Here is a 22,408-nt window from a genome sequence, read left to right as displayed (position 1 = left end):
TTGAATAATAAAAACTACAGTTAAACACTAAAAAACTCTAAGCCATCTCCGTGGAGATGTTGCCTGTACAACGGCAAAGAGAATGACTGGGGTAGGCGGAGCCTAGGAGGGATCATGTGACCAGCTTTGCTGGGCTCTTTGCAATTTCCTGTTGGGGAAGAGAATATCCCACAAGTAAGGATGACGCCGTGGACCGGACACACCTATGTTGGAGAAAGTTTAATTTTGTCTAGACTGTCCCTTTAACCTGATTATCCCCTTCACTGCCAAGAATTTCAGAAGTGTGTTGCACAGCTGCAATTAGCTGCCTTCTAATTATCAAAAGGCTATGACAAAACCATTTATGTCTGCTATTCTGAACAAAGAGGATTTGAGTTATGACTGCACAAGCGGTATGTAAATAATTTCAGTGAGAACCCCAAAGTTTGTGAAAAAGTTACTTTTTTTAATACGATCGCATTTGGCAGTGAAACAGTGTCATTAAATATATCAAAATGGGCCTAGATCTATACCTTGGGATGTCTATAAAATATATTGTTAATAGGTAAAATCAAGGCTCTTTTTCTTTTAAAATGGAGTAATAGCAAACTGCTAAAAAGGCTCTGGTATTTTGGGTAGTTTTTGTCTGAAATTCCTGGTCCTTAAGGGGTTAAAAACACATTACATTAATCTACATATTTTTCTAACCAGTTAATCCTAAAAGGCACAGTAAATTAAAATATCTTCACTAATTTACTTGTATTGTCAAATTTGCTTTGTTCTCTAGGCACCCCCTTTGTATAAGAGTATTACTAGGTGAGGTCAGGAGTGCACTACTGATAGCTAGCTGGTGATTTGTGGTTGCACATATATGTCTAGTGTCATAAGCAAAACAAGGAAAGTGGAACAGTACTCCCAAACTGGACCGGAGACACATCACATGACCCTGAAAACACTGCTCAGCTATGGTGTTATAGCGCTCTCAAAAAGCTGCCCTATTTCTAGAGTCACATGCAGTCTTGGCCCAGACAAGCCTGGGATCAAGTCCCTAAGGAAAATTACTAAACAAACATTACAATAAACACAACGAAGTCTGTGAACCCTGACTAGTTCCCAGTTTGTTTAAATATGAGCTTGCACCTGTGTGTGAGCCTGCATTTGTGTGGCTGTATTAGGGTCCCAGGTTTTGGAAAAGACCTTGACGTGGTACCTGGGCTTGTCCCATTTGGCCAAATGCGGTAACTAACTCTTCCAGTTTCTTTTAAAACTTAGCTGAGAGCTTTGTGAGCGAGTGCTAGACTTTATTCTTGTATGTATTTTAATGTCTATTGTCATAGGCTCACTCATTGGGCTTGATTTATCAACCCGTGATGGACAGGGTCGCACATATTTGCCCCTGTCTGCCCGGCTTCTCCTCTTTACTACTGCACATGAGCGCTACTGTGCACTCAAAGAGGAGAGATGAGCTTGACAAATTGAGCCCTTTATGTCTGCTTGTTCCCAGTAGTGCTGCTCCTTAATCTACCTAGTGTTGTATATAGTGAATAAAAACAAAATTTATGCTTACCTGATAAATTTCTTTCTTTTGCGATGTACCGAAGTCCACGGATTCATCCTAACTTGTGGGATATAGTCCTTCCTGACAGGAATAGTAGCAAAGAGAGCACCACAGCAGAGCTGTTTATATAGCTCCCCCCCTTAACCCCACCCCCCAGTCATTCGACCGAAGGCCAAGAAAGAAAAGGAGAAACTATAAGGTACAGATGGGTACGGGCGGGGCCGTGGACTTGGTACATCTCAAAAGAAAGAAATTTATCAGGTAAGCATAAATTTTGTTTTCTTTTGCAAGATGTACCAAGTCCCGGATTCATCCTAACTTGTGGGATACCAATACCAAAGCTTTAGGACACGGATGAAGGCAGGGACCAAGACAGGAACCTAAACGGAAGGCACCACTGCTTGCAAAACCTTTCTCCCAAAAATAGCCTCAGAAGAAGCAAAAGTATCAATTTGTAAAATTTGGAAAATGTATGAAGTGAAGACCAAGTCGCAGCCTTACAAATCTGTTCAACAGAAGCATCATTCTTAAAAGCCCATGTGGAAGCCACCGCTCTAGTGGAGTGAGCTGTAATTCTTTCAGGAGGCTGCTGTCACGCAGTCTCATAAGCCAAACGGATGATGCTTTCTCAGCCAAAAGTAAAGAGAGGTAGCCGTAGCCTTTGACCTCTATGCTTTCCAGCATAGACAACAAACAAAGAAGATGATTGAAGATAAAATAAAAACTAACAGTTTAACACCTCTTCTCTTTACCCTTCCTGCTTAGAGCCAGCAAGAGAATGACTGGGGGGTGGAGATAAGGGGGGAGCTATATAGACAGCTTTGATGTGGTGCTCTCTTTGCTACTTCCCTGTCAGGAAGGACAATATCCCACAAGTTAGGATGAATCCGTGGACTTGGTACATCTCTGCAAAGAAAAAATTATTCCCCTACTGGATGCACCAAAAAATTAAAACGCACTATAAAAATATAACATATAATTAGATAGAGTCCATATTATCCTTAGGATAGGGGTTCATGGATCTCTAGTATATCAGGCTGCTTCCCCCTTTAGGATGAACCCCATACAGAAGGAGAGTCCACTGAGTAATACTGAGTAAGAACAGAAATGAAAAATAGGGTACTCAGTGTAATATGGTATATACAATCGTTGCCCAAAACAACAATGTGCAATACTCACAGATGTTCACGCACATAACAGTAACCATTTCATCAGATGATTTAATTAACACTGCTACAATCCTCATATTTCAATAAATGTTTTAAATACATTTCAAAGGGATTACAAACCAAATTACTTAGTAAAATAAATATATATATAAATGGAGATGCTTGCAGCAAACATTTTCAGCTAAAGAATTTCATAAAATGTCACCTATTTTTATCAGTTCTCCAATTTATTAGAATTGCTGTTTTTATTAATTAAAAAATCTATAAGCCCTGAAATCAACACCACAACAAATAGTTGTTGACAGGTGTAAGGGATTGGAAAAAATGTCATGATTCCATGCACAAATTAATCTAACAATTAGGGCCGGATTATAAAGTGGTGCGCTTTCGCAAAAAAATAAATAAAAAAAATGTTTTTATGCAGGAGGGTTATCATGCATATTACAAGTTCATATACTATATATATAGGAATATCTATTTAAAAGTACATAGAACACTTACCTGTGTGAAGAACATTGGACTGTGAAATATTTACAGTACATACACAGTAAAACACATTATTAAATATTACAATTGATTAAAAATGATTTTTTCTTTTTTTCCCCAGGTAATTGAGTGTGTGTGTGTGTGTGTGTGTGTATTTATATGTGTTTATATGTGTATTTATATGTGTATATATGTGTATTTATATGTGTATATATGCCTTTGTTTCACTGAATTGTCAGGGCTATTGCATGCGATTAATACCTTATCCAAAGTAATGAGTTTATAAGTTTAATCATTGCTTACTGTATGTTATTGCACTAAGTTCATATAAAACTGTTAATATTCTGCTGCTTTTTTGTGTGTCAGTTGCCTTTTTCAGTACTACAGTGACACCTTAGTTTGCTCTTTCCCCAGCACCAGGACATAACAACAGGCGGTTATTATCATGATGATTCAGTTGATGGTCATAAGCACATGAAACCTCTTATCTGAATTGTAGTACACTCTCTTTTAAATGATGGGTCTTTAGAGTCACTAGAACAACCAATATATGGTCAATGATATTAAGTATTTATCAGTGTTATAGCTATCACCTGGTATCTGTAGGAACTACAGGAACACTTATGAAAGTGCTAAAACTCCACTCTTATTTAGACACATTCTTTATTCAGATAGCGCCAGATAAAATCCACCGAGAATGCACTGTGACCCTGTAACTTATGTTTGACAAACCTGGAATGAATCTGGATGATAACACAGGGAGAAACTGGCACCCCTCAAAACCCCCAGAAATTACTGTCTAGAAGAGGTGTCTCTAAAATGTTCACAAGGGGTCACATGGGAATTTATTTTTCAATAAAAACAAAAAATTAGAACATTATTTATCTTTAAGTAAAGGTTAGCAAATGGACAGACAATATGTATGGGTCGTCATGATGCAGTGAGGTATCTGTCTTATTTAATGATCCAGAAAAACATAAAGAACCTCACCTAACCTTATATCTACAGCACTATAAGTACACCATTTGCAGATTGAGAATAGTGATATTATAAAATCAAAGGACTGAAAAATGTATCAATTAGTTGAAAAATCATGCAGTGTTTTGTTTTTAAAAACCACTGTGGCCCCATGAGCTTAGGCTGGGAAAACCTGGACTAAAAAAACTGTACATTTTATAATACTCTTTAATACAGGTACAATTTTAAAATTTCAAAATTTTTCCAAGATCCAGACTTTTTTTTCCTCTTAATAAAATAGTAAAAATTACTATCTTTCCCACCAGTAAGTGACAATTCTTCTCTGCATTTATCTTTAGTTAGGTTTCTGTGGTCTAAAACGCAAATGCTAATTTTTATTTATTTAAAACAATAACTATTACCTTTCTGATTACAGTACTGCATTATCTTTCTGAGAAAGTATTACAAATGCAGTTTAGATAAAGGGTTCCGTACCTGTACCAATCCAATTTTTTTGCCATTTAATATCAATTTTCTTAATTCCATTTACGAGAATGTTACCTACTATACTGACTTTCATATAACAACAATGTCCCACATGTACTAGAAGCATAAATCATAAATATATATGAAACAGAAAGCAATACACATTAGTAGGATTCCAAATGTTGCAGTAAAAAAATATATCGCATAATATATCAGGTCGTGCCCAAAAGGTAGATTATGGCTCCTCAACACCAGTGTCTACAGTGGCTTCCTTTTGGATCTTAGGTGAAATTTAAAATTCTATCACTTACTTACAAAAACCCATAACACCGCACCCTATACATCTTATCTTGTTTCCAAGTACTTCCAAACTGCTTTCTCCCTGATCCCCCAACACTCACTCTCAACTATAGGACTTGCCTTGTAAGTACCTATCCTGTAGTCTTCTCTTCTTCAATTTGTCTAGACTCTCCATAAACTTTCAAAGCTAAAAAAACATCAATCAAAAACATGCCAATTAACACTTATCATCTAACTGCAAAAAGTCTCTCACTTCCACGAGAAATAGACTTTCCTGGAGAACACACTTAACCCTTTGGCTGCTTAAGCTGGGTGCTAATATTTTCTTTTGATTTTTTTATTTTTGAAATATTATTTTTTTTACAGACCCCCAAGACTTACACTGTTGTAAAGGTTAGGCGGTTACCTTTCCAACAGTGGGTCTTGGGGGTCTGTAGCTGCTTAGATGCTGAGATACAGGCTTCAAACCAGCATGACCCCCTCACTCCTATACTTAACATTGTTAAGTATAAAAAAGTTGCGCAGTGACGTCATCACGTAATTGTGCGTGACGTCACCGCACATACCGTGAAGCCCCGGCGATGCCTGTCACTTACAGGCACGATCGACCGGGGGTAGCAGCAGTAAGGAAGCCCCCAGTTCTCACATCAAGGTGGGAGAGTGCTCAGACGGCTCATTAGCATACAAAGGGTTAAAAGGACATTAAACACTTCTTTTGTATAACAATTGTGCTTTATTCACACTCCCTAGAGGGGCCAAAAAGCAAAAACCTAGTAACCAGCTATCGGATGTGCAGCATTTATAGGTTACAGATGTTGCTTTTTGAACTCTCTAGGGCAGGGATGGGGAACCTTGACACTGCTGAAGTTTCAGAACTACATTATCCATGATGAATCGGCACTCTAAAGTCCAGTTGAGCATCATGGGAAATGTAGTTCTGAAAACATTTGGGAGGGCCAAGGTTCCCCAATCCCAGCTCTAGGGAGTGCAGCACAAGCAACAAATCTTACACACCCAGGAAGAGGTGTTTAATGTCCTCTTAAGATATCCTTGAGAGATTCTTCCCTTCTATCACTAAACCCTTCAAATGAACCACTTAATCTGTTTATCTCTGTCAAATACCAATTAGCCTGTATGCTCTTCAGAGCAGGGCTCCTCAGATCATTATATTTACCTTAGTTTGTACAACCATGTCTTGTTTTTTATTTGTTTTACCCACTATGTAACTTTGTGAAATATAATGGTGTGTTCCAAAAAACTAATAATGATATGTGATGTTCTTTAAATCATCAAATACAATTTTTTCTTTCACGATTCAAGACAGGAGCAAATTAATTCTGTTATCCCAATTTGCATCTTATGTTTAAAATACTGTTCTGAGGTCCTATGTGTTAGGAAGTTGGCCATCATGGGTCTAGACAAAAACAACTCAAGGAGCAGTTATTCAAGCTCAGTGCAAGTCTCTTTATTTGTGTGAGAAAGTACAGCAACACAAAGCTCTTACGCGTTTCTACAAACCGCAGGCACCTGTGGACATGAAATGCATAAAAGCTTTGTGGTTGCTGTATTTTATCATACAAATAAAGAGGACCCTTGCACTGAGCTGGATAATACTCTTCAATTGTTTTTGCTATAACCATTTCCTTGTGGTTTGGATTCCACAAACAGAGCAGTACCTGCTCGGCAACTTATGATGCAGGTGTGCGCTATTGAACAGGGGTGGTGAATCCGGAAGTGAGGCACAAGAGTTGAATGAAGCTGTGGACGCGGCAAAACTCCCACTGTGAGTTCGGCAACAGAGTGTTGTAACAGAAACCACAATAGGACCACAACAAATAGTGAGTACTTACTTATACTTAAAGTGCCATAAAAACAGGTTGAGATCTGTGCACATCCTAAAAGGGCTAATTAAGTAAAAAATAGATTGATAAAAAATAGTTTAAAAATTGCTGGCAAGTATTTTAAAAAAATTTTTAAAAAATAAGCAAATTAGTTACAAAGCCACACTTCTGGAGCAGACTAATTTACCCTTGGTAACTCCCACCCTATCAGTGTTTAGATACAGGAATTGTATTTGTGTTCACAGCTTCAGCAGATAATCCCTATGCACTTTTGCATGCACCCCCAAAGCAACAATAGATATAGATACAGCCTTAGAAGGAAATGTGTGGGGGGAGATAGAGCTTTACAATTTTGAAACTAAAAAGATAGGGTTAATGGCAAGGCACTGCAGTATATATTTGCAGCTAAAGTATTTAATGTACATATTTTGTCTAAATCCCCAACTTGCTTTATGTCCCTTTAAGGTTTGAATCCTTGGACTACACATTTATATAACAAAAGCACAACACGCTTATAATCCCCTTCCTGGACATAGCATAAGCACTTAAGAGCTGCACCACAATAGCATCAACATACTGTATACATATTTATATAAGGACTTGATTGCAGGCATTTCATTAATTAACATCACTGGTCTAGATGAAAAGCAGTATTTTGGAAACCAAAAACTTTTTTGATAGTAGATCTTCATTTTTAAATATTTTCTTAAAGGGACATGAAACCCAAAATTTTTCTATCTGATTCATGAAAGAAAAAACAATGTATTCTTACCTGATAAATTAATCTCTTTCTTGGTAGTGAGAGTCCCCGATCCTTACTTTTGGGAATTACATCACCTGGCCCACCAGTAGGAGGCAAAGACACCCTTACACCAGAGTCTTAATATTCCTCCTACTTCCCCTTCCCTCCCCACTAAATTTTTTATAGCCGAGGATAGGAAGAAGCAAGAGAGAAAGTAGGGTACAGAGATGCGAAATGGGACTGGCCGTCACTAGCAAAAAAAAATCATTATGGACGTGCTTGTAGACTCACTACCAAGAAAAAATGAATTTATCAAAAAAGAATAAATTATGTTTTCTTTCTAGTGTTAGTAAGAGTCCACAATCCTTACTTTTGGCAATCAATACCAAAGCTGTGAAATCACGAGAATAAGGCTGGGATCAGAAAAGGAAAAAAAGGCTCAGACCCTCATTTATCATGAAACCACTGCCTGAAGAACCTTCCTGCCAAAGGCTACCTCAGGTGAGGCAAAAATTTTAAAATTATTAAATTTGGTGAAAGTATGCAAGGATGACCAAGCAAGCAGCCCTGCAGCTCTGTTATACAGAAGCCTCATTCTAAAAAGCCCAGGGAGGTTGAAAATGAATGAGTGGAAATGAGCAGTAATTCGGCTAGGCGGTTGCTGGCCCCTCCTCCAAGTAAGCTAAGCACAAATTAAACTTCTCAAGCAAAAAGATAAAGAGCCAGAAGTTGCCTTTTGACCTTTCCTTTTACCTGAATAAAGAAGAAATAAGCTAGAGGACTGGTGAAATTCTTATTCGCCTGTAAGTAAAACTTCAAGGCCCAACACAACATCCAAATTATTTAAAAGTCTTTCCTTTGAAGACTTTGGATTAGGGCAAAAGAGAAGGAACAATAATTTCACTTTATTATTATTACTGACAGCCGGATGAAAAAGCAGACCTCCTTGCAGAAAGGCCCTTCTCAGGTAGCCCTCCAATTTGCTATCCATTGGTTCCTTAAAGGAGGTACTGTCCTCTAAAGAATGATAGTTCTCTTGGCTAGCGTAGAAATAGCACCGTCTACCTTGGGCCCAGAACCCCATAATTCCAGGACTCTAATCTGGAACCGAAAACAGTCTCATAAAATAAGGAGAGAGGAGGGAAAAGGAATGCCAGGGTTAACCAACTCCTTTGATATAATCTCAGATACCAAAGAAGGGACGGGGAAAAAATCAGGGGGCGCTGATTGGTTCAGCCAATCGGATTGAACTTGAATCTGATTGGCTGATTCAATCAGACAATCAGATTTTTCTACCTTAATTCCGATTGGCTGATAGATCCTATCAGCCAATTGGAATTCGATCGGACGCCATCTTGGATGACGTCATTTAAGGTACCTCATTCGTCGTTCAGTCGTCGGCCGGGATGGATGCTCGCGTCGGAGGAGCGACGAATGAAGATTTGAAGATGCCGCTTGATGGAAGATGACTTTGCTGGCCGCTTGGATAAATACATCGCCCCGGATTGGATGAGGAGTTCGGCCCGGTGTGGTGAAGACAAGGTAGGAGATCTTCAGGGGGGTAGTGTTAGGTTTATTTAAGGGGGGGTTTGGGTTAGATTAGGGGTATGGGGTGGTGGGTTTGTTGTATGTTGGGGGGTGGTATTGTGTTTTTTTTTTCAGGCAAAAGAGCAGTTTTCCTTTGGGGCATGCCCCCACAAAAGGCCCTTTTAAGGGCTGGTAAGGTAAAAGAGCTTTGAACTTTTTTTAATTTAGAATAGGGTAGGGAATTTTTTATTTTGGGGGGCTTTATTATTTTATTAGGGGGATTAGAATAGGTGTAATTAGCTTAAAAATATTGTAATTTTTTTTTATTTTTTGTAATTTAGTGTTTTTTTTTTTGTAATTTTGTTTAGTTTATTTAATTGTATTTTTTAGATAGCATTTGTAGTTTATTTAATTTATTGATAGTGTAGGTGTATTTGTAACTTAGGTTAGGATTTATTTTACAGGTAATTGGGTAATTATTTTAAATAGGTAGCTATTAAATAGTTAATAACTATTTAATAGCTATTATACCTAGTTAAAATAATTAACATTCTACTGTAAAATAAATATAAACCCTAACATAGCAACAATGTAATTATTAATTATATTGTAGCTATCTTAAGGTTTAATTTTATAGGTAAGTATTTAGATTTAAATAGGAATATTTTAGATTATAATATAAATTAGATTTATTTAATAAGATTTAGTTAGGGGTTGTTAGGGTTAGATAGAGTTAATATAGTTAATATAAATACTATAGTAACTATATTAACTATATTTAACCCAATATAATTAGGGTTAATATAGTTAATATATATAATGTAATAACAATATTAACTATAATATACTTAGGGTTAATATAGATAATATAGCTGGCGGCGGGGGTAGGTAGATTAAATTAGGGGTTAATAATTCGTAATATAGATGGCGGCGGTGTAAGGGGCTTACATTAGGGGTTTAATACCATTAATATAGTGGCGGCGGTGTAGGGAGGGCAGGTGTATAGGGCAAAAAGAGCTGTTAACTTTGGGGCAAAGCCCAGCAAAAGGCCTTTTAAGGGCTGGTAATAGAGCTTATTACTTTATGGATATTAGATTAGGGGTTAATAATATTAATATAGCTGGCGGCGGTGTAAGGGGTCAGATTAGGGGATAGATCAGGTAGATGGTGGCGGTTTTTAGGGGCTCACATTAGGGGATAGATCAGTTAGATGGTGGCGGTTTTAGGGGCTCACAGTAGGGGGTTTAGTTTATGTAGATGGCGGCGGTTTTGGGGTTAAATACTTTATTAGGGATTGCGGCGGGGGGGACCGCGGGTCGACACGGTAGATAGACATTGCACATGCGTTAGGTGATAGGTTTTTATTTAGCAGATTGCGGTTGACAGCTAGATAGACATTGCGCTATGCATTAGGTGTTAGGTTTATTTAGCAGCTAGTTTAGGGAGTTACGGGGCTCCAATAGTCAGCGTAAGGCTTCTTATGGATGCTTTTTGTGGCCGAGGTGAAAATGGAGTAAGATTTCTCCATTTTCGCCACGTAAGTCCGTACGCTGTATATTGGATACCAAACTGCGCTGGTTTTGGTATACCTGCCTATGGCCCAAAAATTTACGGGCAACGGCAGAAATATATTCGCGTAACTTCTAGGTTACGCCGTATATAGGATACCAAACCCGCGCAAATATTGGCGTCGCCAGCTTTTGCGGAGCGACCATTTTTATCGGATGGAGCCCCCAGGAGTTTTAGATTTAGCTCTGAAAATAATGTCTAAATTATGCGCACGGCCTTGACTTCCACTGGTTTGTGTTGTACCTCCAGGGTTCTTAAAGGGACAGTCTACACCAGAATTGTTATTGTTTTAAAAGATAGATAATCCCTTGTTTACCCCTTCCCTAGTTTTGCATAACCAACACAGTTATATTTATATATTTTTTACCTCTGTGATTATCTTGTATCTAAGCTTCTGCAGACTGCCCACTTTATTTGTTCTTTTGACAGACTTGTAGTTTAGCCAATCAGTGATGGCTCCCAGGTAACTTCACGTGCAAGAGCACAGTGTTATCTATATGAAAAACATGAACTAACACCCTCTAGTGGTGAAAAACCTGTTAAAAATGCATTCTTAAGAGGCGGCCTTCGAGGTCTAAGAAATTAGCATATGAACCTCCTAAGTTAAGCTTTCAACTAAGAATACCAAGAGAACAAAGAAAAATTGGTGATAAAGTAATTGGAAAATTGTTTAAAATTACATGCCCTATCTGAATCATGAAAGGGTTTTTTTGGACTAGACTGTCCCTTTAAAACCTCCTTAAGGAGGGATTTTAAATGATCCATTTTAAACTGAAAATTAACCTCCTCAGGTTCCTTGTCTCGACTCCACCGAGGCGGAGTCAGAGGAAACTTCTCCATCAGAGTCCGAATAGGATTTCGTCTAAATCAGATTCCTGAGATTACCTTATAACCTCTGTGCTAACAATAGTACTGCCCCTTAGAGGAGAAACTGAAGAAAATATGCTTGAGTTTGCATTTGCGCTTACTAACAGGTGGCAGAGCCGAACAGCCCCTGTCCACTACTGATTGTAGCTGAGCTTTAAACTGTGATGCAAACTCTGTAACACAACGCTAAGTAATATATACCGGCGGCAAGACCCCTTAGGAGATGGACCTGGCTCTTGGGAATGACTTTGTAGAAATGAAGATAAACAGGAGCCCCAAAGTTGTGCTGGGGGACAAACTGTAACCAACTTACACAATAAACATTTATGAAATGAAAAGCTGATGCTGGAGGATTTACCCACTTTGGCTTCAGTCCCAGATTCCATTCCCCACCAGAAAAGTGAATACACTTAAGGGAAACCAGCCCTCTATGAGAGCAATGAAAGGAGCCCCCAAAAATTACTGTACTTACAGAAGTGCTAAAACAAAAACCATTGTTATCTGTATCCATATATAAATGCATCAACCAACTGCTCCTGTGTAAGTGCCTTACCCCCCTTCCTGTACAAGGACTCATGATGTGATGGAGAGAGTCATGAAACACACGCAAAACTTCTCAGAGACGGCAGGACCGGAAGAGGATGGAGCCCGCAGAGCTTGCCAAAAACTTCTGACGGCGGTTTGTAGGGTGTCTGTCTCCTCCTGGTGGTCAGGTGATGTAATTCCCAAAAGTAAGAATCGTGGACTCTCACTACCATTAGAAAGAACCACTAGGTTTTATGTCTCATGTGCGCATGTGTTCTAAAACAGACTTCCCTTGAGCACAGAGCAGTTTTTCATTTACACTCCAATATAAAAGTATTTGGACAGTACTTAAAGGAACATTAAACACTAAATACATGCTAGATAGAATGATGCATTCAAAGAAAAGATCAGTCCATGACTAACATGTAGATGTATTTTTTAAAGTTTCATTAGTTGTTTAAAAAGTGACAAAATAAGTGTAAAGTTTTAGTGTCTATAAAAACACTGGGAGCTGCCATGTTGTAATTTGTGTTACCTTCTCTGCTGTGGCCAATTAGGTTCAGTTATAAATAGGTCACTAGAGTGTGCAGCCAATGGTTGTGCTGGATTTAACAGAGTTCTGCACTTCCATTTCTAACAGGAACTGAAAAGCTCACAATTTCAGAATGGAATTACAGGCAAAGAGGACAAAATAAATAATGAAAATATATTGCAGAGTTGTTTTATATATACAATGTATCATTTTATATTACCATCTCAAAGTGTTTAATGTCCCTTTAAGAAAGGACATGCGGCATTAAATATTCTAAAGCTATTGCAGTAAGGGATTACTTTATCAGCTTTAGAATCTTATGAACCTTCCATATTTTAGTTATTTTTTTATTGTATATTTTTAAATTAAACAACATTAAGATCCAAAGTACTCTCAGTTTGTAAACTAGATGTTTCATCTTTTAAACAGCAAATACATACAAGTTAACAATACCCACTGGAGAAATCTCACACTGAGTTCAGTCTACTTTTGGTACTCACCCTCCCTCAAAGATCCGTATACGAGATGGCTCACTTTTCCTGACAGCTGGCACTTCCTCTTCTGTCCTTACTTTATTTTCTTCTTCCTTCTCTATGCTTGCTGTCTGATTTTGCACTTGAGGGGGCAGATGAGCCTATGTTAAGATAAATCAAAGAGGCAGGAGGAAGGGAAAACAATAATTACTGAGAAAACAGGCATTGTACTTCTTATTTGTATAAATTTACAACACAAATAACCATTAACACAGCTCCCCTTGATAAAGAGTCTGTACATTTAGGTTGTTATTGTCCATATCTGAATCAACTGGATCAAAAGTTTACAGTTATGACTACTTCTAAGTTACAGGAAAATCGTGTAGTGAATCTTTGAAACCATTAAATACAAGAACTGTTCAAGGAGTTCTAGCTATAAAAGCTGACTTCTGACATTTGCAAAAGTGTATACCTTAAAAAAAACTAGTAAAAGGAAAGAGATTAAAGGAAAGTCAGGAGACCAAAGGAAAAGCTATAGAAACAAGAATTTGATGGTAGATAAGAACCAAAAGGCCCATCAAGTCTACCCATATTACATGTTAATGTTTTCTTAGAATAGACTAATGCATGTCCCAGGCATTTGTTAATTCCCAGTGTTTACCACCCTGAATCTACCACCCTTTCTGTAAAAAAAAAAGCTTCCTCACAATTCTCCTGAAACTGTTACCCTTTAACTTAGAAGTAAACTTTTTGCGCACTCGGGTTGTGCTCGTATTACGAAAGTAAAGTTATCGAGCAAACTCGACGCCCGCAAACAGCTTCCTTCTAGTACAATTAGAATATTGCACGTGCGATTATGTATTCCCCAAAGAAGTCAATAGAGCTAATCCGAACTCATGTTCTCAAGGACCCTAACCCTACATGAAGAGATGAATATTTCACATACCAATCACATAGAACAGTATATTTATTCATAAATACATATTTATATATATATATATATATATATATATATATATACAGGTAGCCCTCAGTTTACGCCGGGGTTAGGTTCCAGAAGGAATGGTTGTAAATCGAAACCGTTGTAAATTGCAACCCAGTTTATAATGTAAGTCAATGGGAAGTGAGGGAGTTATGTCAATTTTGAGAGGGGCCTGGAACCTAAGTAACCTATAATACATTATTTTTAAAGCTTTGAAATGAAGACTATAAATGCTAAACACTATTATAAACAGTATCAAATATTCACACAAACACAGAATATATCATCAAACTAAGTTTAATGAACAAAAACATTTTTCTACTTAAATTTTTCTGCAAACAAAGCAGTTAAGGTCTCTGCATTGAAACAGTAGAATACACTGTTAGCTAATATCCGGTCTGCAGATATTCTATGCATTCCAAGCTGGACTGATTTTTTAGGCACCCTGACCTTCAAGCAGCTGGGCAGGAAGATGTAATGTTTCTTTCAAGGCTGCTAGATCTTATTCCTTTGACAGCTCGATAGGTCTGGTCTGTGTATACTGATTCATTTCAAACCTGTTAAGCTTGCATATCTTTGCTGTAACACAAGCGGACAGCTCCACCTACTGGTCTGTCCTTATTTTAATCAATGCACTCGGCTTCTCAGTGCTTTTCAATAGCAGTCACATGACTGAAAAAAGGGCGTTATTCTGAAACTGCGCAAATTGAACCGGAGCAAACCGAGGGCCACCTGTATATGACAGTATTTTTGTTCAAGATATTCTGCTATGTGCAGAACATTGGAATGTAAAATATTTACAGTAAATACACAATATAACACTTTATTAAAAATGAATATTGCATAAATATGATTTTACATGTTTTAATTTACTTAACTGTAAATTATATACATATGTATTTATGTGTTTATATATGTATATATGTCTGTAAATACATATATACACATATAAATGCATATGTATACATAAATAGACATATATCAATATATATATATATACACATACATATCCAACTTTAGACATGTATATATGTATGTATCTCAATGTTAAAGCCCTTTACCTGCCTTTTTTTTTCTAACACCTGAGACCTCATATTTTTGAGAACTTATAACTTTTTTTATGCAATATTTTTTTCAATAATTTTTATTAGATGATGTTATTATGAGTGTAACGGTACTTTATAATGTATTTTTGATGTGTCATGTCAGACGTTTTTGTTTAGGGAAACAGTTTAACCACAGCTCTGAAGACGAACTAACCCGACAAGCGTTAACTTGAATTGCATTCAAGCGATCACGTTTACTTTCAACTTGTAATACCAGCGCAATTTAACCTGCATGCAAAGTATCACAAAAATACGATATTGTTTGCTTGCAAACATTTGTGTTCCACTCCTAATCTGGCCCACAATAGTGTAATACTGTATAACAGACTAATTATAGAGCAGAGTTGCTCACACTGGGCCCGATCATCTAAAGCTCACTGTTTTGACAAGATTATCTACGAAGTCTAGTCAGTACTGCGAGGCCCCTCAAATCATTTTATGAAGGCAAATTTTAAATTGAGAGCTGTTTATTTACCTATTCGGGATTCTGGGTGTGAAGGTGAGACACCTACTTTGCAACATAACGCTCAAAAAAGCCCCCCAAAGATTTTGCGTAATTTCTCTGCAATCTCCTTTACAATATATTTATTAAAATTGTAAACACACAATAAAAAAGTCACAATATTGTATACACTACAAAAACAGATGTCCTGCTTGGCACTCATCTATCATTCACAGTAATTTACACCCTTAGTGACTTTATGGTCTACACAATATTATTATAGTATATATAAATATATATATATATATATATATATATATATATATATATATATATATATATATATATACCATATTGTGATATTGGCTCAGTCAGTATGATAGTTTTGAGGAACCACTTCTAACTTTAATACTTTACAAAAATTGCATTTTACTGTGCAGACCTTAATGCAGCACATCTCTTTTACAGATGTGATGAAAACCTTTTGAATAAATCTAATCAGACTTGGGCTTTGCATGTAAGCAAACATAGCATATCAGTCAGGCCTGGAATTTTATAGTCACGTATTATATAGTAATATATTGTACAACAAAGCCGTCCTCTTTTTTTTTAACATTTTTATAAATTATTGGACCTTAAAAAATAGTTCATCTAAACTTAAAGGGACAGTAAATATAAAAATGTATTCCACAGATCCAATGAATTTAAGGAACAAACTGCTGGCTTTTTAAACTTACAATCATAAGTGCTCAATGATATCTAAAAATGAAGCCCCCCTATGCCTGCAGAGTTTTTTTATGCTAATATGCTGTGGGGTGCAGGTTGACAAAACATTTTAATTTGATAAGTTAATTTAATTTGAAAGAAGATACTGAGTATGTGCTAGATCATATTGAACATTAGCAAATAAATAATGCTACATGTCGTGTTCTGGATGGCTGCACCTCTGCAGCATATTAGCATAAAGAAAAACGCTGCTATCATGGAGGCGGCCAGGAGCCACAAAGGGTCAGAACATGCAAACGCAAAGATCGGGGCCTTCGAGTGCTGAAGCGCATAGATCTTACACATTGCCTATCATCTGTTGCATCACTCACTACAGAGTTCACAACTTTCTCTGGAAGCAACATCATTGTGGTGTCATAAAACCAGAGAATTTATCACTAGAATTTTCAAGTAGTTAATTCAAAAATTATACTGTGATTTTACAAACATCTAGGCTTTGGCCTGGTCTTTGTCTAAGGACACTCCCATGTAGCCTTTGAGTAAATTAAAGGGACGGTCTAGTATAAATTAAACTTTCATTATTCAGATAGGACTTTTAATTTTAATCAACTTTCCAATTTACTTTTATCATCAAATTTGCTTTTTTTCTCTTGGTATTCTTAGTTTAAACTAAACATAGGTAGGCTCATATGCTAATTTCTAAGCCTTTGAGGGCTGCCTCTTATCACCTGCTTTTTAAATCTCTTTTCAACACAAAGAGACAGAAAGTACACGTGGGTCATATAGATCAGTGATTTTTAACCTTTTTTTTGCCGTGGCACACTTTTTTACATTAAAAAATCCTGTGGCACACCACCATCCCAAAATTTAAAAAAAAATCACACATTGTAGCCTAATACAGCATATATATATACACATACACACAAAACACACACATACTGTATGTATTGTGCTGTTATGCCATGCCTCCTACAAACTACCTTTGCACTGGGAGTAAAAAACAAGCAACTATTAAAAAATATGTCACACTGTTGTCAGTCTGCCGTGGCACACCTGAGGATCTCTCACGGCACACTAGTGTGCCATGGCACACTGGTTGAAAAACACTGATATAGATAACACTGTGTTCAGGCACAGGGAGTTATTTAAGATTTAGCACATTACAATGCTAAATTTAAGACAATAGATAATAAACAGTCACAGTCATGTGATCAGGGGGCTGGAAGAAGGTTCCTAGATACAAGGTAATCACAGAGGTAAAAAGTATATTAATATAACTGTGTTGGTTATGCAAAACTGGGTAATAAAGGGATTATCTATCTTTTAAAACAATAACAATTATATGGTAGACTGTCCCTTTAAGTATACAATGGGAGTCAACAGTTACTTACTCACTTTTTTATTATCTTCCTCACCTCCTGGAAGCAACTGATGAGAGAGAGCACACTGGAGGACTGAACTGGCTGAATATATTAGCATTACTTTGCATTCTTCTTGAGATACAGTTGTGCTCATAAATTTACATAACCTGGCAGAATGTATGATTTCTTGGCCATTTTTCAGAGAATATAAATGATAGCACAAAAACTTTTCTTTCACTCATGGTTCGTGTTTGGCTGAAGCCATTTATTACCAATCAAATTTGTTTACTCTTTTTAAATCACGATGACAACAGAAACTACCCAAATGACCCTGATCAAAAGTTTACATACCCTGGTGATTTTGGCCTGATAACATGCACACAAGTGGACACAAAGGGGTTTGAATGGCTATTAAAGGTAACCATCCTCATCTGTGATCTGTTTGCTTATAATTAGTGTGTGTGTATAAAAGGTCAATGAGTTTCTGGACTCCTGACAGACCCTTGCATCTTTCATCCAGTGCTGCACTGACGTTTCTGGATTTTGTTGGTCATGGGGAAAGCAAAGAATTGTCAAAGGATCTGCGGGAAAAGGTAGTTGAACTGTATAAAAACAGGAAAGGGATATAAAAAGATATCAAAGGAATTGAGAATGCCAATCAGCAGTGTTCAAACTCTAATCAAGAAGTGGAAAATGAGGGGTTCTGTTGAAACCAAACCACGGTCAGGTAGACCAACTAAAATTTCAGGCAGAACGGCCAGGAAAATTGTTCAGGATGCAAAGAAAAAGCCACAAATAACTTCAGGCAAAATACAGGACTCTCTGAAAACATGTGGTGTGGCTGTTTCAAGATGCACAATAAGGAGGCACTTGAAGAAAGATGGGCTGCATGGCTGAGTCGCCAGAAGAAAGCCATTACTATGCAAATGCCACAAAGTATCCCGCTTACAATACGCCAAACAGCACAGAGACAAGCCTGAAACCTTCAGGCACAAAGTCATTTGGAGTGATGAGACCAAAACTGAGCTTTTTGGCCACAACCATCAACGCTACATTTGGAGAGGAGTCAACAAGACTTATGATGAAAGGTACACCATTCCTACTGTGAAACATGGAGGTGGATCACTGATGTTTTGAGGATGTGTGAGCTACAAAGGCACAGGACATTTGGTCAGAATTGATGGCAAGAAAATTGCATTCATCAGCCCGGAAGCTGCGCATGGGACGTACTTGGACATTCCAACATGACAATGTCCCTAAACACAAGGCCAAGTCGACCTGTCATTGGATACAGCAGAATAAAGTGAAGGTTCTGGAGTGGCCATCTCAGTCTCCTGACCTCAATATCATTGAGCCACTCTGACTAGATCTTAAATGTGCAGTTCATGCTAAACAGCCCAAGAATTTACAGGAACTGGAGGCTTTTTGCCAGGAAGAATGGGCAGCGTTACCATCTGAGAAGATAAAAGAGCCTCATCCACAAATACCCCAAAAGACTTCAAGCTGTCATTGATGTTAAAGGGGATAATACACAGTATAAAGAACTGGGGTATGTAAACTTTTGATCAGGGTCATTTGAGTAGTTTCTGTTGTCATTATGATTTAAAAAGAGTAAACACAGTTGATTGATAATAAATTGCTTCAGCCAAACACTAACCATGAGTGAAAGAAAAGTTTTGTGTTCTTTATATTCTCTGAAAAATGGCCAAGAAATCACAAATTCTGCCAGGGTATGTAAAGTTATGAGCACTAATGTAGATTATCTGGTTCACTATGTTAAATTATTATTGCTTAATCTGGGTTTATTTAAGATAAAGTTGCCCTGTATAATTTGGACTGGATGTTGTAGCTTTTTGTATTTTCTTGAGGTATGTTTTATACTTTGGTAGCATGTAGGTAATTGTTAATTTTTCATACCTATATTATTTGTCTTCCAATAAAATAATTTTAAAAAGTGGACAACCCTTTATGTTTTGATATTCTGATATTAATTACCACCACAATCATCACAAGAACTGTAAGTCGGGAGCTTCATGAAATGGGTTTCCATGGCCAAGCAGCTGTATACAAGCCTCACATCAACATGTCCAAAGCGTTAACTGGAGTGGTATGAAGTACGTCATCACTTGACTTTGGAATAGTGGAAATGTGATCACTAGAGTGTTGAGTTATGATACACAATCTGCTAATCTTGGAAGAATCTGGATGTGGTGGATTTAAGAACGCTACCTACCAGTAAGCATTGTGCTCACTCTAAAGTCTGGTGGAGACAGCTTAATGTTTTGTGATTTTTTTTTTAAGGTTTTGGGCTATGCTCCGTAGTTTGAGTAAAGAGTCATCTTAATGCTACAGGATACAAATAAATTATAGACAATTGAGGGCTTCCCTGTGTGGCAACAGTTTGGGGAAGGCCCTTTCCTGACTGCCCCTGTGCACAAAGTGAGGTCCATGAAGATATCATTTGATAAGTTTAGTGTGGAGGAACTCGAGTGGCCTCCAAAGAGCTCAACCCAAGCCCAATGAACACCTTTGGGATAAATTGGAATGCAAATTGCAAGCCAGACCTTCCGTCCAACATCAGTGCCTGACATCACAAATGCTCTTTTGGCTGAATGGGCACAAATTACCAAAGACACACTCCAAAATCTTCTGGAAAGCCTTTTGGAATGGGATGTCCAACAAGCTCATATAGTTGTAATGAGAATGTGCCCACATACAATTGGCCATATAGTGTATATGAAAATTCTCTAAAGCTCAATGGCCTGGTGAGATTATGTAATAAGACTCATCAGTACTGCAAGATATATCAGATAATTTGAGAGCAGTTTATCTAGCTATCGAGGATTCTGGGTGTAAAGACGAGAGGCATACATTACAATATTGGGGTCGATTCCGATCATTCTAATATCGGCTTCCAATAATGAGGTTTCGGTTTCAGACGATATGGGAAGCCTGTTTTTTGAGTGATTACAATCCAAAATGGATTTGATTGCTAAAAGCCCACAGCTGTAAACAAGTTTTTATAGAACAGTTCCTGAATACGTTTTTTATATTCAATAACTTGTTAGTGGGGTCCTAAACTGGAAATTAAACTGAAATATACAACTTCAACCTCTGATTAAAAAGTCAGACTCTGATTTTAGCAGGCCTGGTCCAAATCTATTCGAGATCCCTGGATCTTAAGTATAATTTCTGAGGGTTACAGAATAGGTTTTTGAGTAAGACCCCCTTGAGGAAGGTTCCTTCTGTCTCATATTTCCAAGAATGCAGTAAAGGCATCTGCCCATTCTTCTATGTGTCAAGGATCTGGAATGCATGGGTGCGATTGTACCAAAAGCAGAACAAGGCCTTGGGTTCTATTCAATTCTTTTCATAGTGCCAAAGAAGGAAGGCAATTACATTTGAACTCCTGTTTATGAAAATTACTTTACTGAAACTGACAATCACAACATTGCTAGTGCAATTTAGAATGAAACATTTACAGAACACGATTGGTACATGCCATCTCTAAATGTTGCGGTTGTGGATTTTTGTTTTCACATATTAAATACATAGACAGGTAGCCCTAGTTTTGTGCCGATTTTTTACTGTTTTACAATAAGGATCACTATTGAGGAAGTTATTCCAATGGCAACACAGGAAAATAAAAGACTGCACAAGTTTTTATCTGCACTGTAATACTGAGTAATGCACACAAAGGTAGTTTTCCATTTGTTTGCTTTCTTAAAGGGCCAGTACAGCAAGCTGTAAAAAATTGTTATCGTGCATATAAAAGAGCTGTAACATAATTAAAAACATTTTTTATATTGATATTTTATATATATTTATAGCATTAATTTCAGAGCATTATATATATATATATATATCCTATATAATAAAAGGCCAAGTGTGTTTGTCCGAAGCTGTCATGCACAGTAGACAGCACAGCACAAGGACAAACACACCTGGCCTTTGAGAGTCCCTAAGTCTCTGCTCTGCAGTGCGAGCAGAAGTGTGCGTGACCGAGCGTGGCCGGGGGGCGTGGCCGAGCGTGAGGGCTGCGAGGGGGCGTGGCCAAGCGCGAAGGGGTGGGGATAGGCGGCCCGTGAAAGGCAGTGCAGTGAGAGCTCAAAACAGCTCAAAAGAGGGGAGAGAGGGGGTAGGGAAAAGATAAGAAAGGTGAGAGAGAGAGAGATCAAGAGGGGAGAGAGAGATCAAGAGGGGAGATAAAGGGAGCACAAGAGAGGGAGCAAAAGAGAGGGGGGAGAGACAGCAAAAGAGAGGGGGAGAGCAATAGAAAGGGGACAGAGAGATCAAAAGAGAGGGGGGGAAGAGAAAGAGAGGGGAGGGGGGAGAGAGAGAGACAGGGGAGGAGAGAGAGAGAGGGGAGGAAGAGAGAGAGAGAGAGGGGGGGAGGAAGAGAGAGAGAGAGAGAGGGGGGAGGGAGAGAGAGAGGGGGGAGGGAGAGAGAGAGGGGGAGGGAGAGAGAGAGGGGAGGGGGAGTGAGAGAGAGAGAGAGAGAGAGAGAAAGAGAGAGGGGAGGGGGAGTGAGAGAGGGGAGGGGGAGTGAGAGAGAGAGGGGAGGGAGAGAGGGGAGGGGGATAGAGAGAGGGGAGGGGGATAGAGAGAGGGGAGGGGGGAGAGAGAGAGAGGGGAGGGAGAGAGGGAGTGAGAGAGAGAGGGGGGAGATAGAGAGAGAGATGAGAGAGAGGGGAGAGAGAAAGGAGAGAGAGGGGGGACAGAGAGGAGAGAGAGAAAGGAGAGAGAATGAGAGAGAGAGAGAGAGGGGGGAGAGAGGGGG

At 38.1% G+C, this 22,408-nt stretch overlaps 1 protein-coding gene across 1 annotated transcript in view; it reads right to left on the bottom strand.

Moving 5' to 3' along the window:
• HIVEP3 (HIVEP zinc finger 3) overlaps positions 1-22,408 on the bottom strand; it is a 609,889-nt gene that overhangs the window by 141,056 nt on the left and 446,425 nt on the right. Inside the window, exon 5 of the mRNA XM_053707095.1 lies at positions 13,039-13,172. Within this exon, the coding sequence (XP_053563070.1) occupies positions 13,039-13,172 (134 nt within the window). The remainder of the gene's footprint in view (positions 1-13,038; positions 13,173-22,408) is intronic.

The sequence above is a fragment of the Bombina bombina genome, chromosome 3, assembly GCF_027579735.1.
Source record: "Bombina bombina isolate aBomBom1 chromosome 3, aBomBom1.pri, whole genome shotgun sequence".
NCBI lineage: Eukaryota > Metazoa > Chordata > Amphibia > Anura > Bombinatoridae > Bombina > Bombina bombina.
This window is presented reverse-complemented; position numbering and strand designations above follow the sequence as displayed.